At 40.9% G+C, this 20208-nt stretch overlaps 1 protein-coding gene and 1 non-coding gene across 2 annotated transcripts; both read left to right on the top strand.

Moving 5' to 3' along the window:
- Window positions 1–1622: 1622 nt before the first annotated feature.
- On the top strand, window positions 1623–18916 carry spag17 (sperm associated antigen 17). The gene is made up of 49 exons (XM_072459448.1): window positions 1623–1823; window positions 2529–2669; window positions 2744–2803; window positions 2872–3013; window positions 3100–3231; window positions 3320–3523; window positions 4032–4213; window positions 4288–4431; window positions 4511–4580; window positions 4649–4755; window positions 4831–5028; window positions 5650–5748; window positions 5826–5973; window positions 6053–6262; window positions 6347–6384; window positions 6465–6578; window positions 6650–6804; window positions 6878–6981; window positions 7064–7119; window positions 7211–7444; window positions 7528–7642; window positions 8604–8714; window positions 8805–8909; window positions 8993–9105; window positions 9372–9462; window positions 9595–9758; window positions 10135–10225; window positions 10324–10481; window positions 10564–10687; window positions 11387–11700; window positions 12534–12716; window positions 13645–13754; window positions 14348–14478; window positions 15232–15365; window positions 15478–15681; window positions 15768–15881; window positions 15953–16004; window positions 16081–16165; window positions 16237–16287; window positions 16363–16456; window positions 16546–16645; window positions 16720–16759; window positions 16858–16916; window positions 17349–17485; window positions 17551–17729; window positions 18105–18165; window positions 18241–18403; window positions 18618–18722; window positions 18828–18916. The coding sequence occupies exons 1-49, from the start codon at window positions 1734–1736 to the stop codon at window positions 18851–18853; spliced, it is 6042 nt and encodes a 2013-aa protein (XP_072315549.1). The 5' UTR covers window positions 1623–1733; the 3' UTR covers window positions 18854–18916.
- trnag-gcc (transfer RNA glycine (anticodon GCC)) lies at window positions 5093–5163 on the top strand. Its single transcript has one exon. It is a non-coding gene; the product is annotated as a tRNA-Gly (tRNA).
- Window positions 18917–20208: the final 1292 nt, after the last annotated feature.

The raw sequence follows: 20208 nt of genomic DNA, 5'->3' as shown, positions 1-20208 counted from the left end.
TTTTGTACAGATGTTTTTTTCAATTCTGTCACAACATGGTAATATAACGCGAACAGATACCACAGAGGAACAGAGTGAGGAGATGCATTAGTGATTTTCCACAGGCTGTTTGTGATTGCGAAAGGTTCTGGCAGTCCTCAGATTAGAGCCATACCTGCAACAACTAATTTCCTTTGGCCTACCACCATGAACTAATGATAAAAAATAAGAATTAAACTACTACTACAGCTATAAACTGCCTTGTTACTGTACTTAGCGCTCAGTCCTGTTATAACTATGAACACTTTGCATTTTGTTACTTTAAAAAACACTTGTAAGTAAATCTCAGAGTCACACGCACATATTTATCAGCAGCAGTGTAATCCCTAAAATAAGAGGTATTTTGAGACGTTGCTATGCTAAATGCAGCAGCAGTGTTACTAATCCCAGATGAACGTTATCCTCTTACTGGAGATGACCTTGCAGGGGCATTTTCAGTCAGATTTGTGGTTTCTCTGGCACTTCCGTTTGTCTGTTTTGGGGTTTGCAGAATGCGATCCAAACTGGTCAAAGCCTCCTATAAATAATGGCGAATAAAACACAAGTAGGTCAATTGCAGCAGTGTTGTAAAACTTGACAGAAACACTTCAGATCACTCAGACTGCCTTGTTTTTGTGTTTTTTGTGTGTGGGAGGAACGGCCTTCTGCAGCTTATTGTGATTTTGTTACCAGCCTGTTTCCATTACAAGATGGTGTTTTTCACATTATTACTGAGAAGGCCTATATTTGCCTTTTCATGAAGATTTCAAGCAATTTCGTCATGTTTTTCCAACATTTTGAAGACTTCTCAGATATATTAATGTGTTGGATGTGGCCATCTCAATGCGTTTTATTTGTATTAGAATTAAGTACTCTGCCTTTTCACAGTGAGATAAAAGTTACAAAGATTGTTATTGATGAAAGTATGAAGGTTATTTGGTATTTTTTATTTTTTTTGTGTTTTTTTTGTATTTTTTTTGTATTTTTGTATTATATTACACATTTTTTTTATATCGATTTTTTTTTACATCGATTTTTTTCGTATCTAGTAAAAATATTAATTGTATATAAATACGATTAATTTTTTTTTAAACTCGATGTAAAAAAAATTCGATGTCAAAAAAAAAATCGTTATAAAGACACAAAATAACCTTCATATGAAAGCAGTGACTGACATGCTTTTGGACTCAATACTGTCATCTAGTTGCGAAACACGAAATATTTTTTTAAAACGTCATAACCTATACAAAAAATGAATCTGTGAAACTAGTCAACAAGTTCAGTCTTTTGATTTAATATAAAATACTAGATGCTGTGCAATGGCAACAAAACGAAATTTGAATGACTAAAATCGGACAAAAGCTGCGCCCTGTGACACGTGGTTAATATAAAGATTGATAATAAAGAGCTACGGTAACTAATAGTGACTGTGTCGTTATTTTATTGCACCGTCACTCTAGAATAAATATCTACGATAACTAAAGGCGAATGCTTTATTACGTCACCTTTTTGTTGTATCGTACGTAAAGTTGTTTACGGTGGCTCGGATGGCCCATCTTTTGTGTTCGGTTGTCGCTATGGTAACGCACTGCACAAAGCCAGGCTGTGCAGGCGGAGGTGAAATTACAAAAACAAACCCAGGACGAGGTTTATGCCTTTATATGTTAAAATACTATTGTTTTGTGAATTAAAATAAAATAAAAAATAAAACTGCAATGGCGCCAAAGCGAGCGAAGAACTCGGCCAAAAAGGATGCGGGAAACAAGAACTGGGAAGCTGCTCTGACTAATGAACTGTTTGAAGAGGTTTGTTCGGCTTTATCTCAACTTCACATACTTTGTAGCTATGTTGTCATTTTGCAGTTAATTATTTTATTACAATATTGACTAATTATCGTGTATTTCCGCGTGTTTTGACTCGCTTACGGTGGAAAACACGTGCCAATTAACTCTCGCTAGCTTAAATAACATGTATTATTAGCAAGTTGCTGTAGCTAACGTTAGCAACATCATCATAAGATAAGTGTTATGAATAGTTTGAAACATTATTTGTTGCATTTCCTCAAAATATATCAAATGTAGAACTTCACTACACTTGAAATAAAAAACAACGACATCTAGTGGTAAGATGGTTTCCTGCACTTTGTTGACTGTCACTATATTTACGTGCACAAAATCCCCAAATCTGATCAATATCTGATTTCTGGAGTTATCGGATTATTGATAATGCAAACAGTTACATCTGATGTGAGTAATCTGATTTATCTCTGATTGTTCACATCTGTGCAGGGTTTGGGCAAGTATAATGATGACGAAAAAAGGGAAAATTAATTGTCTTCCAAAAGCAGTTTTAAATTCACTTACATATGTTTGTGATTTTCCTATTTCTTTAAGACCTAATTATTGAGTTATCTGATTATTCTTGGTATCAGATTTGACGGGCCACTGATGCACTTTGTGATCGATGTAACGTTATCACATTTTGAAACAACATAATCACGTTGGTTCCAGGATTCGTGGAAGGCCTGCGTGTCCCTGGTGGTGGAGGCTTGTCCTGAAGACGAAGCGTTGATCCAGGCGCTCGTGGCAGCTGTGCAGAAACCAGCCCGCAAACTTTTCTCCGTGTTGTCCTGGGACAACACCCAAGCTAAGGTTCTCTTTCGTACCGTATTGTCTTTCCATATTATCATGCTGTTACTTACATGTCTATTATTGCGAAATTACAGATTCATGAATATGGAAACACTAAGAACAAGAAGTACGATAACGTCCCCATGTTCTCTGAGGTATATCTCCCTTTGATACGTTCTCTATTTGTATTATTTAGTTAACTTTGGTGCGTTTGTGTTCCCAGGTTACAGAGCCTGCGAAGGTGCTGCTCGACGCCGGGGACGAGATTCCTCTTAATCTCCTGGCAAAACTCATCAAATTTCAATTACTGCAAATAAAAAACAACGATAAGCAGAGACGAGATGCCGAGCAGGACAAGCTGGCGAGTACACGACCCTATATTCACTGTAAATGTAGTCGGAGAACAACGTTAACAGCATTTTCTTTTGTTTCTTCAAGGTTAATTCTGCAGCGGTGAAGGCCAAGCCGGCTGCTAAAGGTAAAGGTGGAGCTAAAGACAAGAAGGGAAAGGTATCCTCCCCTGTGCTGGAGAAGGTTACCTCGCTAAAACGCAGAGATGAAGTGGACCCTCCTGACTATATTGGTAACAGGAAATAGACAACATACTGTGCATGAAACGACACCATTCACGATTGATATCCCTTGTCTTTTTTTGCTTTTTTCGACTAAAGATGACGAGCCAGATGACGGGCCCCAGCACTACGTCCTGATGGTGGGATTTTACCAAGCAGATTTATTTTCTGAGCTCGATTCCGTCGGCGTTCGGGTATGCAACGTGATTAAACTATCACCGGAGACGAGAGAACAACCAAACACTGAGAGCAGCGATGAGACTGAAACCATCTCCGACAAGGGCACGCTTGTCTCGGCGATAGGTGCAACATCAAAACAATGAACGATGAAATAATAATGATAGCAACATCTATAGCAGGCATGTCCAAACTAGGGCCTGGGGGCCAAATGCGGCCCTCAGACCAATTTGTGTTGGCCCTCCAGCTTCCTGCTATGTCGACCCAAACAACAAAAACTAGTACTTTTTACTGTGAAATTGGGAAAATTGTTATACAAACCTAATATTAATGTTCTATGTCTAATTAAAGGTGTGGAGGCTCATTGCAATTACGTCAAATGCAAAATTTCGAATGATTCACTTTGTCATTCAACAAATTCGACATTTGTCAAGTTGTTTGTGGCCCTCTGCCCCGTTTAAGTGTCAAAATGCGGCCCTTGGTGAAAAAAGTTTGGACACCCCTGATCTATAGAGTCAAATGTGGCATGCATAAATTAAGAATGTGCTAATAAAATGAGATGAAAAGAGAAAATACATGCCGTGGTTTGATAAACGAACCTGCATTGTTTGAACTCATTTGTTGTGTCCCATAGAAGAGGAATATGAAGATCGCATGTTGAGACTTGCCGCTCGGACTAAGCAGTTGGACGTCTTCTGGTCGTGTCTGCGCTCTCATTTGGACAGTGGCCCCCCAGACTCACAGCTCCACGATGTGGTCGAACTCAACTACAGCGTTAGTCAACCTTCTGTCAACGTACAAGAACCAGAAGATATGGTAAGAGCGCCTAACGTTGTGACGCTATCGGTTTTGTGTGTCAGAATTGACCACAGTTTTGCTCCTCCGCACAGCTAACATTGGGGAGCAGTATTTTCGAAGGCATCGCGTGCATCATCTATGATACTCTGGACTGGCGTCGGCAGCATCAGCACTATCTGGACAGAATAAAACTGATTGATGTGCCCAAACTGAGTGCGCCGGAGCCTGTTGTTGAAGTACACGTCACCATCCATTCAGATAATACAGTATATCTTTCATTCTTGCCTTTTATATTCAAATATTGTTCTGTTTTAGCCAGTGGTGTCTGCTCCTCTCAACCGCTCTAAAAAGAAACAAGCACCCGAAGAAAGCCAGTCAACACAAGGTAAAATGATATACTTATACAACTTATATGACACAGCCTACTTCAGTAAGTGTCTGTTTTTTGTCTAGAAACACTCACGACTGATGTGAACATGTCTCACTACAACAAACTACTAGACACAGTTCCACCTGAAGCGTGCTCTGTCCCTCTTATGTTGCACTGCATGCTAGAACAGGTCTGTATGCAGTTTAATAGAAGCTTGAGTATGTTTTATTTGCAGTATTTTCATTCATTTGATTTGTTCTTTTAGGTTGTTCTGACTTTAGAGCCGCCTGTTCCTCCTGCTCCCCCTAGTGAGCCCGAAGAATCTACAGACACCGGCCCATTCTTAGACCAGCAGTTGGTCAACTATCTGCTCCACCACTTTCTTCCTCTGGTTTACACAGAAGATGAGAAAACGCACTTGCTGGACGGTTTGAACGCCATGGTGTCTCCAGAGGATAAAAAGGTAAGAGCGCAGCATTTCCCGCAGTAAGGAATTATGGGTAATATGCCATCAGCATGTTCTTGTAGCATTGGTGGTTCAGTGGTAGAATTCTCGCCTGCCACGCGGGAGGCCCGGGTTCGATTCCCGGCCAATGCACATTTCCTTTTTCCCCGGCGGCGTCCGGCCGCACGCTCGCACGTCACTTTTCCTGGAATGCAGAGTAAACTTTAGACACATGTGGACAGAATGGTTGAACAGCAACAGTGTGAAAAGTCTAGAGCTGTTTCAACACAGAGGAGATGAGCTAGAAAGCAGAGCGGGGGATGTGGCGTGTGAGGTGGGGCCACGCCGCCTTTTGCAGATCACATGACCTGGAGGGGGAGGGGTGAGCACTGGGCTTAAATCACTCTGGTGACAAAATTTAAATGCCATATACATTTTAAACAGCAACTCCAAACTCAACACCGCAATACACCATTCTATATGTGTACAGTAAAGTTACTGTTATAGAATGAATGTCATAGAATGTTTTTGAGGTTTGTTTATGTGACACTTAAAGAAATGCCCACCAGATGGTGCTATAAACAATGAAAATATTGCATTAATACTCACGTCTTGATAATGTTTTTTTTTCTTTCTTAGACACTTTTGGAAAGGTATGGACCAAAGGAAGAGAAAACTACAGACCCTCAGGTCTTCAGGCATCACGATGAAAGGGCAATACGCTTAAGAAACAGCAAAGTATTCTGTTTTTGTTGTTGTTTTTTTAAATACAGGCACACTCATTAAAGTGACTGACATTTCATGTTTCATCTTAGACAGTGGAGGAGTTGAATCCTGCGGAGGTGGAGAAGAACATGCTGAGGTTGTCTCCAGTGTGTGACCTGATCCATTCTGTTGCTCTGCAGAAGAACGCCTCCTGCTGGATGGCCATCAAACAGCAGCTAAAATACTACTGCTACAATGGTTGTCATAATGGATTTCTGTATTTCCCCTTGTTGTCTTCCTTAATTATAATCGTGTATGATGCATGGACTCCACACAGATACAGCCTCGTGGCCTGAGGTGGAGCGTTGGCTTGATCAGAGTGTGTTCGAGAGCATGCCCCTGACTCAGCTGGACCATGAGGGAGTTCTGCTGAAACCCACTGAACCACTGGACTCTTTAGGATCCACTCCGGTCACAACAACCACAATTCCCTGGGACGACCCCGTGTCTTTTGCTAAACAACAGCTTTGGCATCTGCAAAACCAAGGTGTTATTAAACATGATAATTTAACTAAACACAGCATGAAATAATGTCATATTTTGTCATTTTCATACATCTGTTGTCTTCAAGGTCCAACATTTCTGACTGAAGACGCCACGAACACAAAAGTATTGTATTGTTGATATGTTTTATGTTTTAATATCTTATTTATTTGTCCTTATTTTGTGTTTTTGTTGCCGTCACGTAGGTCAATAAGAACGTTCCCATTCATTTGGAGTTATCAGCGATGCAAAGTTGCAGACAGAGATCCCTTTCTGACTGGCACTATACCGAACACCACAACCCGGCCACATTTCCACAGGTGACGAGTGCAGCTTCTACACCTTTTTGACCGAACGATTGAAAATAACCCATCAATATGTCTTTGTGTAGGTTCTTCAAGAAGCCGCAGAGCAATACCGCTGCTTGGACACTTTCAGAGGAAGTAAAAAACAGGTTCTCTACATTTATTGCCACAATCTGATGGATGAGGATCGCCATTGCAAAGAGTCTTGGGCTGTAGTGCTGCACTCAAACGTCAAGTTCAGGTTGGAATTTGGCCAGCGTTTTCTTTATCGTACAATCAAATCTTTATTTTGTTTCTTTATGTGTTTTTTTTAGGAAATATTTAGAAAATGTTGCAGATAAAATTTCGGAATGGACAAAAGAGGAGGAGTCTAACAGGGAGGAAATGAATAAAGTTCCTTCTGTCGAAACGCCAAAAGGTACTAAAGGCTGCTCGTTTAAAGCTTTTGTAAACAGTGAATTATTTTGACGCGTATTCAAGCAATACTTTTATTTTGCCAGAGGAGGACACAAGCGAGAAGGAGCCAGAGCCAGTGATCAGGAAAGAGTCGCTCAAAGTCTGTATCGAGGAACAAAACCACATTTAAAAAGCGCTCCGCGGAACTGCTAACTTTAATTTGACGACACTCGTATTATTATTAAAAACAGGCATGGAAACTGGCACAGGAAAAGCTAAAAGAAGAGGAGTTAGCCAAAAAATCCAAGAAAGAGATGGGGAAGGGCAAACCGGCAAAAACATCTCCTAAGGACAAGAAGGAAGAGAAAGCGAAGCCGAGTGCGAAGAAGAACAGAGCCAACACGGCCAGTTCAGACAAGACGCTCACCGACCGCTCCGGGAAAACCAAGGAAATCGAGCAAAGCAAAGAAGAAGAAGAGTTATATGTGAGACGTCGTCGATGAATATTGCCGGTGATCACAGTGTTTTTTCATAGGTGACCCTAGAATGAGTGCGTTTCAATCCGCAGGCGTTCACAGGTTACAACATGGACGGAGAGTTCATCCACGTGTCGGGTCAGCGTCACCACCTTTACCCTTCAGACGGAGGGTGCGTCGCCGTGGAGACAGCCAGCTACGTGAAAGGTGTGAAAAGTGGCAATGGTTGATAACTAGAACATTTGCAATGGCTGAAGTCATTGCGAGTGTCTGCGTGCTAGCGTAAAAGTACAGTATTGCGGTAATATAACATTTGGATACCAGCGAAATGAATGGGTGAAATGAACAATAAATATGTCTATAAACTTGGTGACCCGTGACTTTTCTTTGATGTTCAGGGGGTCAAAAATACCCGAGTTGTGGCAGAAAGAATAAAGTCTAAAGAATAAAGCCTAAAGAATAATAATTTGAATGCCCCATTCATTTCTATGGGGAAAAAGTACTAATGCTTTTGAAAATACTGCAAAACGTACAAGTTGTTGAATGTTGAAATCGGTTAGTGTTAAGTTGAAACTTACCGAAGTTTTGATATGGAAAATATAAAAATAAAAAACATATAGTGTCATTATGCAGACACTCAATAACTTAGTATTTTGTGACATTTCTTAAATTGATTTGGTGAAATAATTTAGGTTAAGTAGCCGCCAATCTCAATTATAGAGTTATTATACATGTGATTTTTCTTTTCGGTCTTTTCAAATCCTCAGTGTTGTGTTTGATGCCCACGTCCATCCAGAAAGTACAAACTACGCATGATGTTCAGTCAAATCTTAACTATAATTATGTTTAGTAATTATGTTTAGTGGAATGAGTGGTCTTTAAAGGGCTGTGAATATGAAATGTGTTCCAAATTTGACCCAGATTAAATAAAAGTGATGTTTTTCATTTGCTAATTGTTTGCCCGAGTCACAAAACCGCTTGAAGCCTGAAAATGCTTATTTGATAACTAAATTAGTCGCACATTATCCCATTTAAACACCGGTTGTGATTAATACGATAAATAGTTTCAGCCATTGAATGAAACGAGCTGATATTCACTGTAATGCTTGTTGTAAATAGTGAATAAAAATAGCTTGTCAATTTATTTTATTTTCTTTTTTGACTGTAGGTTCCAGTCTAGTGAAAGTCGTTGTTAAAAAGGACGGCCATAGTTTCCACACACATGTAAACCACAGTGTCGCACCGAATACGACGCCTAAAGAGGGAAACAAAGGTATGTGTCTCGTGTATTACTTCTGTACGAAACAGGACGTCCTTTATATTTGACCTTGAACTGAAACGACCGGTCTGCTTTTCTTTTCCGTGTCAGTGTCTGCAGGAACAGTTCGAGTGAGGCAGGGCTCTCTGACCGCCGCGCTGGACAATGGGATCCGCCTTGCGTACAGTTGCTACGGCCCAACGGGACAACACACAGGTTTTAACACCGTCTGAACTTCCTCCGTACTCGGATACTGTGCCAGAGACGATAACTGGCTGCTTTTGTTTGTTTGTTTTCAGAGAATGTTAAAGCAGCGGCGAGCAAAATCCCCGATAACGTCAAGGAAACACAAGCAAAGTTACAAAACAAGCCCGAGAATCCATCGAGTCCGACAGAACCGCCAGTAGCTCAGGTTTGGGACACACGCACGTATGACAACAGTACTGTATGTGACTCAAATGTAAGTCAAGCAGCACTGTACGTTTTTGGAGTAAATATCGAATTGGAAATAACTTAATTACGTTTCCAAAATGGTCACAATCATCATATTTATTCATTTTCTTGACATCCGCTGTTAAATAAAAAGGTATTCTACGCTTCACCTTCACTCTACTGTACTTGCATGACTCAATTCCCCTCTGCTTTTAATTTAAACTGTGTGTTTTTTGTACATTTTAGGAGGTTAAAACTGGGTTAGTCCCTTTTAACAGCCTCAGCCTGTCTCTCCCCAATGGCCTCCTGTTGCAGTTGCTACGCGAGGATTCACAAGGTCAGTGTCTGTGTCTGTCTTTTAGAGATTAAACCACCGGTAGTCAGTTTAAAGTGCCCTCGACGCAGAGTTATGCCGGGACAGACGTGTACTTAATGACTTCATACATTAGCTCCGTACTTCCTGTCTTAGGTGTGCCGTCTGAAGAGCTGGGCATGCTCGTCCGGCAGAGCTTCCCTTTGCACGGAGAAGGAAACACAGCCGAGATTCCTGATGTGTCTCTGTCTAAAGAAGTGTCTCGCCTGGTCACGAGTCAAGGGGCTGTAGTCCGGAATATGAAAGACGGTTCCACAATGGTACAAATACATGCAAGGGAGTACTAAATGCTGGGTAAAGGCCCAAATGTGAGGGTAAAGGAGTTTAATTGTTTGACTTATTTCAGGTCTAATCATTGTTTTGGTTACAGATACTAAAATATATACTTATAATCTATGTTTTTGTGTCTTGGGTGGGCTCTTCTCTCGCGCTACTTCACTTCCGTAAGATTAAAAATAGTTTGTAGACTTGATATATGCGATGCAAGTAAAACGGGTCAAATCAAGTGTAACATTTCTTTTTAATACAGTGAACAAATGTATCTACGGACAGCAAAACCTTCAAAATCTTCAAATACAACAAATAGTACAGTATTCCAACTAAAACTGAAGGCTTTCTTACCTTTCTGTCTCTCAGGTGCTGTTTGCGGATGGAGCTGTGAGTTCCAGTCAGGATTCGGGGCCCGTCTCTGGCACTGATGACACGACTCAAGACGATGACTCAAAAGGTTCAACTTACAATAAGAATGACAATTTGATCATTGCACTGTGTCAATTCATTTGCATTCAGTGCTGTACCTCTGTGTCATTCTGATCGTCCGCACAGAACAAAGCCCCGCAGAAAATGAAGAAACGGAGAGAGGAATTTGGTCAACAACAACGCCATCTGGAGTCCGCTTTTCCACCGTCGGGACCAGCCACAAGCGTTCACCCACCGCTCCACGACTCCTAGTTTTTAAAGCCACAGACCCAGTGACCAAAGAGGTGAATGTGTCTTCAGTTTGAGGCCTATTTCTCGAACAAAGCGAGTTCCAGCTCTCGGATAACCTTGACTTACTGACCTCAGGTGATGCAGACCAGGGAGGATCGAGTGGTGTCCGTGCAAAGCCCCGATGGGTCAATGACGGTGGAGCACACAGACGGGACCAGAATCACTACTCTCTACGAAGACTCTCTGGTCATACACAGAGGTGGAACGCAACTGACTGCATTTATCATAAACTGTAAAGCAATTATAACATGCAAGCGGTTAAATGTTCGCAGGCAAAATCTCAAATACATGCGTTCGCTGGGACGTCATACAGCTGGGACTTCCCCATAGCAGCCATTTTAAAAGGGGCACGCGATATATTAAAAACCAACACGACTGCATCCTTTTCTACGGCATAATGAGCTACGAATACTTTGATTCTTCAGACGATAACGGCAAACTAAGGTACACGACAAAGCTATAATTTCTTGCTCAGTCAACAGAGCAATGTCCTAACAGATTAAGCAGGTTTTGGGCATTTTGGCCTCATATTTCCTGGATTTTGTATGTAGTAGACGTGCTGTTGTGCCCCTTTCAAAATGGCGGACTCTGTTGCCACTGCGCAAGTTCCCGGATGTGCGAGCGCATGTATAGTATGGACCAACAGAGACAATGTTCATTTATACACTTATATATATATATATATAGACCACATGTGCGTAATTAAACAAAGCAGCATATTACAGAAGATTTACACTTATTTTTAAAGGACCAACCAAATATTAGTGAAAATCTACTGTAAATAGGCACCGTATAAGCTGGGTAATGTAAATGTATAAGAAGCTTAAGACAAAATACAGATTCACATTTTATAATTCATATTTTTTGGGAAAATGTTATAATATCTTCTGGCTTCTAGGAGAGCGGCCTTCCAGTACACCTCATAAGTCCTCTCCAGAGTGTCCACTGAGCCTGGAGGACGACCGCGGGGACGACACCGATTTGGAGCCCGGCAATAAGGAAAGAGCTCCGACCACTTCCGAAAACAGCAGCGCAAGTTTGTCCGGGAGCCGAATAAGCAGTGAAAACGAGGGCGTGCCGATCAAAGAGAAAGTAGTTCTCGTGGAGAAGGAGGGCTGTGCCACTGTGGTCATGTATCCGGATCGGCGAATGGCTCATGTCTTCCTGGCAGATGGCACCGTCATCACAGGGAACACCGACGGGGCGTTTCAGGTGAGAGAAGACGCTGCCATCACATGAGAGTTTATATGCAGCAGAAGATGCACGCTATTGTGTTTCTCTCACTGCCAAGTTACAGCTTTGTGCTCGGGCGGGGCCGTAAAACATCTAATCAAATTGTGATCTGACTCTGTGATGATATGTCAATTTTGATGTTATATAGTCATTCAGGGCTTCTCAGTAAACAGGGTATTTTGTACTTTTTCTTTGCCGAGAAGAAGGGTATTTCTTGTGATTTCTTGTGGTTAATCTGCTTCTCTATTATTGGTCATCTCAAAGTGTAAGATATGACAAGCAAGTTTAACCAATCGCAGTAAAGATTAAACTCCCAGAATAAACTGTTATTACATTTGACTATAACCAAAATAAGATAAGATAAGATATTCCTTTATTGTCCACACATGGGGAAATTCCATTGTTGCAACACAGGTAGATACAGAGGAAAAAGACAGATAACAGATAAAAACACTCTTAATAGAAGAACTCTTATAAACAAAACTCTTATAAACAAAACTCTTATAAACAAAACCTCTCATTTCCTAATAAGGAATGGAAGGGAAAAATACAGATAAAAAATAAAATAATAAAATAAAAACGGCTAGCGTAAGAAGATAATACTAATAATAATAATGGTAAAGTAAACACTCTATTTACATCAGTTATATGCACATGAATGTGACATTGCGTGTGAGTACGACAGTAATTGCACATGAATACGACGGTATTGCACATGGTTAAGTCAGTATTGCACAACCTACATATTATTGATTTTTGCTTTCAATGGACATGTTTTTGATGTATAGATAAAGTAGTTTCTGCCATTCTAGGTGTTTCCTTCTAGTGTGGGCTTACTCCAGATCCACAGCGACGGAAAGTGCGTGTACATGTCCGACCCGCTCGACACGCCCCGACCAGGAGGCGCCGCCATAAGCCGGTGTGGGACGTACACCATGAGTCACTGCGACGGCGTGGCCTGCGACGTGACGGATCCGGACGGTAACCTCTTTCAGGTCGGTGCCGAGAGCGAGAGGTCGGCATTAGCTCATGCGCGTAATGGGACCATAAAAACGCCATCATACGTATCGTCAGCAGAAGGAGACAGAATCATAGATATAACCATAGACTCAGCCTGTATTTCAGTGGTTTATTGTTTTATATTCTCCTAAATATGATATACTGGAGGTGCAACACAAATGTCTAATATAAACAAATTATAATAATGACATTTTCAAATTAAGATAAGATAAGATATTCCTTTATTGTTCACACATGGGGAAATTTCATTGTTGCAACGCAGGTAGATACAGAGGAAAAGGACAGATAACTTATAGGAAGTCTTAATAGAAGAACTCTTATAAACAAAACTCTTATAAACAAAAACTCCTACAGACAAAACCTCTCATTTCCTAATAAGGAATGGAAGGGAAAAATAAAGATAAAATAAAATAAAGATAATACTAATAATAATGGAAAAATTATAATGTCCAATCCAAATCTATTCATATAAAACATATAAATCAACAAGTCCTATGCACAAATTAAAACATTAAAACGTAAATAACAATTTGGTATTTTTATTTACGCCAATATATCCATAATACATTTGGAGAAAAATACACCAAACACCATTAAAAGCTAGACATATAAATAAACAGTCTACACAACAAATCTATAATGCAGATCACATACTGAGACGCCTTTCATTGAAAAAAACGATTGTCCAAGAGGCACAATAGTATAAGACTTGCATACTGACGAGCATCTTTGTCAGAGCTGTAATAAAACTTCTATTTAAAGATTGGGGCAGGCAGCTCGAGGACGGGGGCGGGTTGTGTCAGCTTGTTTGCGCCGCCGCCAACAAAAAAAAAGCAAATTACAAGAGTACACGCTGTGTCACATCGCAGTTTCTAACCTCTCAGTCTGTTTTTCTCACTACAGGTGATGGAGGACGGGACAATATCTTTTTTAAGTCCAGCTTCAAGTCGATGTGTAAAAGACGGCGAAGGGGACAGAACTGGATCTGAAAAACGCTATGAACACAGCCCAAGGTGATACGTCCAAGCTGTTTATACAACTTAACTGTATAATGACTTACTAGTTAAAGTGCCTATGACAAGTTGGACTATTCATTCAATTAAAATACTGTTAAAATGTATGTACTTAAAATTTTGCCAAAAAAATTAGCACAGAATCGCACATTTTTTAGGTTTAGAATTCCACTTCCTGTTTGTAATCCATGACATCACACTAGGAAATTATTCAGGCAAAAAATTGTCAAATAGAAATATATGAGAGCACCTTTACTTTGTTGAATTAATATTTAGTAGTTTCTTTGTGTAAATTAAACTTTAACTGGAACGAGTCCCTAGAGTGTCACTTCCTGTCATTGCCTACAGAATCTTCGACTTTTCCCCCCAAATACCTTCTCGATTGGTGTAAAACTATAATTTTTATGTACAACAGGTAGAAAGACACCATATAGTCAAAGAATGGTAAAAACCTGTCATATGCACTTTAAATTAATGAATTATATTACCACCTACAATAGTCTGAGCCTATTTACAGTAAAAAAAAAAGTCCTGCAATCATTGGCTGTTCAGAAGTATTTTAGAACATATGTCATAAATATCATGTGTTCCAGGCTTTTTATTGCCCATGAAAACGGCTCGGGGACTGAACTGCTCCTCACTCAGACGGTGGAGGAGCTGCTTTTTCAGGCTTACTCTGAACCCACTGTGGCAATCATGAAGGAACCACTGCCCGACACAGAAGGTACAAACACAGCTTTGTCAACTAACACTTTATAATAACTACACTGATTCCTGCCTTTGTAAAGCATGATTCAAAGTGAACAAATAGAGGCTTAATAATCACTCAACAAATCGTAATTCCTAAACCTAATCTTCAATGGTGCTTAATAAACTATATTAATTAAAGTGCCTCTGACAGGTCGGACGACTCATCAAACTAAAATGCAGTTAAATATGTTTAGAATTTTGGTTTAAAACGTCACTTCCTGTTTGTAATTGATGACATCACACAAGGAAATTACCCAGCAAACGCTGGGCAAAAACTCATCTGATGTCACCATTTTTTTTATTTGACAAATGAAAATATATGATATATTTATTTTGTTGAATTGAGGTTTAGAATGTAATGTTTCTTGGTGTAAATTAAGCTTTGACTGGAATGAGTGTACAAAAATGACAGGAAGTGAATATACAGAATTTAGGTCGGGAACTCCGATATTCTGATATCGGAGTTCCGACCTAAATTCTGTTATTGACAATGACTCTTGGATGAGAGTCGAAACGTCTATTTTTTTTCTAACTGAGTCCAGATGACTACAACTGAAGCTTTTTCTACTATGGAACACGCCTGGACGAATGAGGGATTACACCGACATATTCCCTTTAACTCTTTCTTTATGGATTACAGACACCAAAAGTGGATTGTATTGAACTTATAATAAATAGATGAATAAGTTTAGTCAGGCGGTAACACGTTGCTATTGTCTTATTGCAGACGAGTATGGCATCACCATCCTGAGGCCTTGTCACGAGAGCATGTGGTCGCAGTGGTTTTTAGCAAAACAAAAGGCCGACATCACTCCCCCGCACCTCAGAAACCGCAGCTTGAACGACTTCCCCAGAGCAGAGGTGCAGCTCGCCACAAACACGCCCCCAAATCTCACGCGCTTACCAACCTACCAACCCATTTACACACTTTTTCCTATTTTTATCTCTTCATTTATTTATTTCCCCAACCTAGAAAGTGACTGCCGGCCCTCCTTTTGGCACAGACAGATGCGTGTTGGTACAGTGTAGGGCTCTGTCGTTCACTCCCAGGTGTGGTGGTTCAGTGACACAGAATCTGCCCTTGAGGAGTTGTCCCAAAGTGCTGGAGATGAGGGAACTGCAGCAGCACCGGCCGTTCACGTCTCCACTCAGCGACACTCTGGACACACAGCTCAAGGTTAGGACAAATACATGAGAATATATATTGTCGACTCATATTGGGAGCACCGAATGTTTAGATTGTTGGTGCGACTGTGACTATAGGAATACATTGAACGTTTGATGGAAAAGGAGCAACGATCTGAACAGATGAGGATTAAAGACCCTCGTTCAGAGAAGGAAAGCGGCCATGCCAGTGATCTGCTCAATCTAGTTCTGGTGAGCACGGAGCAAAAAAAAACCTTTAAATTACAGGCTTACAATGTGCTTAAATACCGTGAATTGTTTAGTCTTTTGCAGAAGAGGAAGAGTCATCGTGCAGCACTGAAAAGCAGATCTCAGGTCAGTGAAGGTTTGCACTTATATGTTTCAGTGTACCAAACGTTCAACATAATATAGTAATCGATGTTCTTTTTAGACATAAGTAGTCTTTACATGCAAGGGATTGGAGGCCCAGTTGAATCTGGAGCTTCTGAAGCCACAATCACTCCAGAATGTGTGAGGTAAAGGTCACAGCAAATGTACAGCTGTATATTTTAGAACATAAATGTAATGTTGTTGCTTTGTCGTGTAGTTTTGCCATTGGAAGCGATTCACAATGGACAGGGAGACTCGCACTGTATAGGTAAAAAAATGGCCTCATCAGTATGCTATTGGAGTTTAAGTGATGAATGGTGTCCTCTTTAATGTATTTTTCCAGACGGGAGCTGTGTGAGGAAAAAGCGTGCCGAGACGCTTTGAGAAAGAACACTGTTGTTCCTTATTTCCATTTAGAGAATCTGCCACTTTATGAGGTGATTTGTATTTAAAAGGCATTGCATACAATTTTTAAGGTTTTTAATTAACATGTTTTTCACGTTGTTTTGTTTGTTGTGCCCTCTAGACTCTGCTACATCAAGAAATATCTGACACAAGGAATCAAGTTTCCCCAGTGTTGCAAAAACCTAAAGTAGAAAGAAAAGAAAAGCCTAAAAAAATACCATGTAAGTTTAAATGTAATAGAGCACACTCTCCAATCCACTTTAACGTCACACTTTTTGTATCTTTTTAACTATAGCCCCAAAACCCACAAAGTCAAGAACCTCTTTGTCACCAAGGTACTATATACAGTTCATAATGGACAATAAGGTTTCTGTAAACACAATCCCTCCTGTTTTAGCTCATTAAACAGCTCCTACGTCTGTTCTTTCTACAGCCGAACGGCGTTCAAAGTCGCTGCTAAAAGCCCCACTGACCCTCTTCATCAGTCTGCAGGTGAGTTCTGAACTGAAGAATTGCTCTCGCTGTAATTAACCTCCGACCACGTCTTTTAATCCATCTGAAAACACTGAAGGACACGCTCTAAGTGCTATTTTTAGGACAAACAAGCCGGAGTCAAGCTGTGCACACGCCAGCCAATTACATGCATGTATATAGATCAAGTAGCTACGCTTAATTTGAATTTGGCATAAGTTGGGTTCACATTTATGTCAGATTTTCTAACATACATTATATTTCGCTATAAATAGGCCCAGTAATGACAGATAATTACAATAAACCAGGTAAAAACATTCACATTTTAACACGGTTACAGCAATAATAATGACCATAGAATTCTTAACTTCCCACCACCTTTAATTAGCTCCATGTTTTGATGACACAATATGATATATATGATGTTGAATATGTCCCGTGTGTTCTCTTCAGCGGAAAGCACTTCAAAGACTCCATCTGCGCCGTACAAATCTGTCAACGTCGATGTGACCGGCCAACCCAGAAAATCCAAAGTCAAACTGCCCACGTGCATCAAGACCACTAAGCCTTGTAGTGTGCCCAATCACCAGGTACAGCACTCATTTCAATAAATATGTAAAAGCCTCTCTCGCTCATGATGAACGTCTCCTTCTAGTTTTGGTCTGTGGAGGAGCCAGTGAGGAGAAGGTGTCGCACCATTTCTCTCATAAACCCAGATTACACAGTGAGGGGCTTCCACCTCCACCCGCCCAGTGTAGAGTTTGGCCCCGTGCTGGAGGGAACGACCTCCTCTGTCACTGTGGTCATGAAGAATGTGGGTGTGGACACATGCAGGTGAGTATTAGATTTAAAGGTGCACTATGTCACGTTTCTGGTGGTTCTGCTCGTGTCCGATGGAGATGTTATTGTTCTTCCTAGAACAGACCTGGGCATTTGTGGCCCCAGGGGCAAGATGTGGCCCTCGGCATGTTTTAATCCGGCCCCTATAACATCTGTCTGCACTTGTATTCTTAATAAAGATGACCTGGAATGAATTAAATAATAGATTCAATAGCCTATATTTGACAGAAAAGTGATATTTAATGTGATTTAATTGTATTTTTTTCACACCAATGATCTCGGGCCGGCCCTCCGTTACTTGCCTGGATTTGAATATGGCCCACCCCTGTCCTAGAACTAACACAAATGTTTTTTTGTTTTTCTTCTAAGATTCAATATCAAACAGCCTCCTCCTTCTACAGGTCTACGTGTGCTCTACAATCCTGGGCCTGTAAGTCTTCTCTAAATGCTAATTCCTTCATCTGCTTGTTTCCTTTCTGCGTGTTATTGTTCATTTCCTTCTCAGGTGGCAGCCGGTTTACACATTGAGCTACACATTCAGTTGCTCGCCTTGTACTCAGCCCAACCTGGAGAAACTGAGACTGGAAAACCGCTCACGCAAGATATCACCATCCACACTGAGACAGACATCATCTACCTGCCTGTCACTGCTAATATCCTCTCTAGAACTAAAGGCTTAACCAACAGTAACAACTAAATAATATGTATCGCATTATAAACCAATCACAAATGTCTATATATTTGTTGTAATTCAATTGAAATTCTCGGTAAGTAAAATAGTCCCTACAATGGGCTGATGCTCCTAATTTGATAGTCTTTACTGGCAGAGGTTAAAACATATATTTTATGTTCCTTAAATAAATGTACTCATCCTTTCTGAACGGCTCTCTGATGTTTGGCTACAGGACCACAAAGAGCACAACAAAAGAGCTTCCAGAGCATCTAAACCCTCTAACAGGGTCACACTACAGCCCCCGACACAACCAGGTAACTTTTGGAAGTCATACGTTTCTTTTCTTTACAACTGTTTTTATACAGGTCGTCCACCTGGTTGTCCACTTTTGTTCATTATATTGTTTTTGTTTTTTTTAGATTTGAATACCAAACTCAGTCCTTGAGGAGTCGTCATTGTTCAAGATTTGTTTCAAATGAACTACAATGATGCCAAGAGTCATTCAGATCTAGTAGAAAAAGCTTCAGTTGTAGTCATCTGGACTCAGTTAGAAAAAATATTATATATATTATTTTTTCTAACTGAGTCCAGATGACTACAACTGAAGCTTTTTCTACTATGGAACACGCCTGGACGAATGAGGGATTACACCGACATTCAGATCTAGTGCAACTGTAAACAGCCTTTATCAGGAGGTTCCGCCCGGTGTGCAGGGCCTACTCAGGGTAGAATAAATATCTCTCAGACATTATCCGCAGATTGAGAATGACCCTTGGATGATAGTCAAAACATGATGACTACAACTGAATCTTTATCTACAACGAAACTCGGACTACACTGACCTACAATAATGCAATAAAATAAAACAAAACATAAATGACAATGAGTTTTTGTATGTTTGACATTGTCATTTTCCAGTCGTTTGTCCGGGGCTGTCTCCCCTGTACATCCCATCATGACTCCTGCATCATGACTCTGACTCCTGCATCATGACTCCTGCATCATGACTCTGACTCCTGCATCATGACTCCTGCATCATGACTCTGACTCCTGCATCATGACTCTGACTCCTGCATCATGACTCCTGCATCATGACTCTGACTCCTGCATCATGACTCCTGCATCATGACTCTGACTCCTGCATCATGACTCCTGCATCATGACTCTGACTCCTGCATCATGACTCCTGCATCATGACTCTGACTCCTGCATCATGACTCTGACTCCTGCATCATGACTCCTGCATCATGACTCTGACTCCTGCATCATGACTCCTGCATCATGACTCTGACTCCTGCATCATGACTCCTGCATCATGACTCTGACTCCTGCATCATGACTCCTGCATCATGACTCTGACTCCTGCATCATGACTCTGACTCCTGCATCATGACTCCTGCATCATGACTCTGACTCCTGCATCATGACTGACTCCTGCATCATGACTCTGACTCCTGCATCATGACTCCTGCATCATGACTCTGACTCCTGCATCATGACTCCTGCATCATGACTCTTGACTCCTGCATCATGACTGACTCCTGCATCATGACTCCTGCATCATGACTCTGACTCCTGCATCATGACTCCTGCATCATGACTCTGACTCCTGCATCATGACTCCTGCATCATGACTCTGACTCCTGCATCATGACTCTGACTCCTGCATCATGACTCCTGCATCATGACTCTGACTCCTGCATCATGACTCCTGCATCATGACTCTGACTCCTGCATCATGACTCCTGCATCATGACTCCTGCATCATGACTGACTCCTGCATCATGACTCCTGCATCAT

Source organism: Eucyclogobius newberryi, unplaced genomic scaffold, assembly GCF_026437365.1.
Source record: "Eucyclogobius newberryi isolate DKJ021-1_F unplaced genomic scaffold, fEucNew1.0.hap1 SCAF_22, whole genome shotgun sequence".
Lineage (NCBI taxonomy): Eukaryota > Metazoa > Chordata > Actinopteri > Gobiiformes > Gobiidae > Eucyclogobius > Eucyclogobius newberryi.
Note: the sequence above shows the minus strand (reverse complement) of the source record. Positions and strands in the feature narration are given on the sequence as shown.

Bases quoted from the DNA above. Each gene is read 5' to 3' on its own strand.
- spag17 (XM_072459448.1), top strand. From the start codon at position 1,734: ATGGCGCCAAAGCGAGCGAAGAACTCGGCCAAAAAGGATGCGGGAAAC. The intron at 4,432-4,510 runs GTACACGTCACC...GTTCTGTTTTAG, and splicing joins CGCCGGAGCCTGTTGTTGAA to CCAGTGGTGTCTGCTCCTCT. The intron at 15,882-15,952 runs GTGAGCACGGAG...TGAATTGTTTAG, and splicing joins ATCTGCTCAATCTAGTTCTG to TCTTTTGCAGAAGAGGAAGA.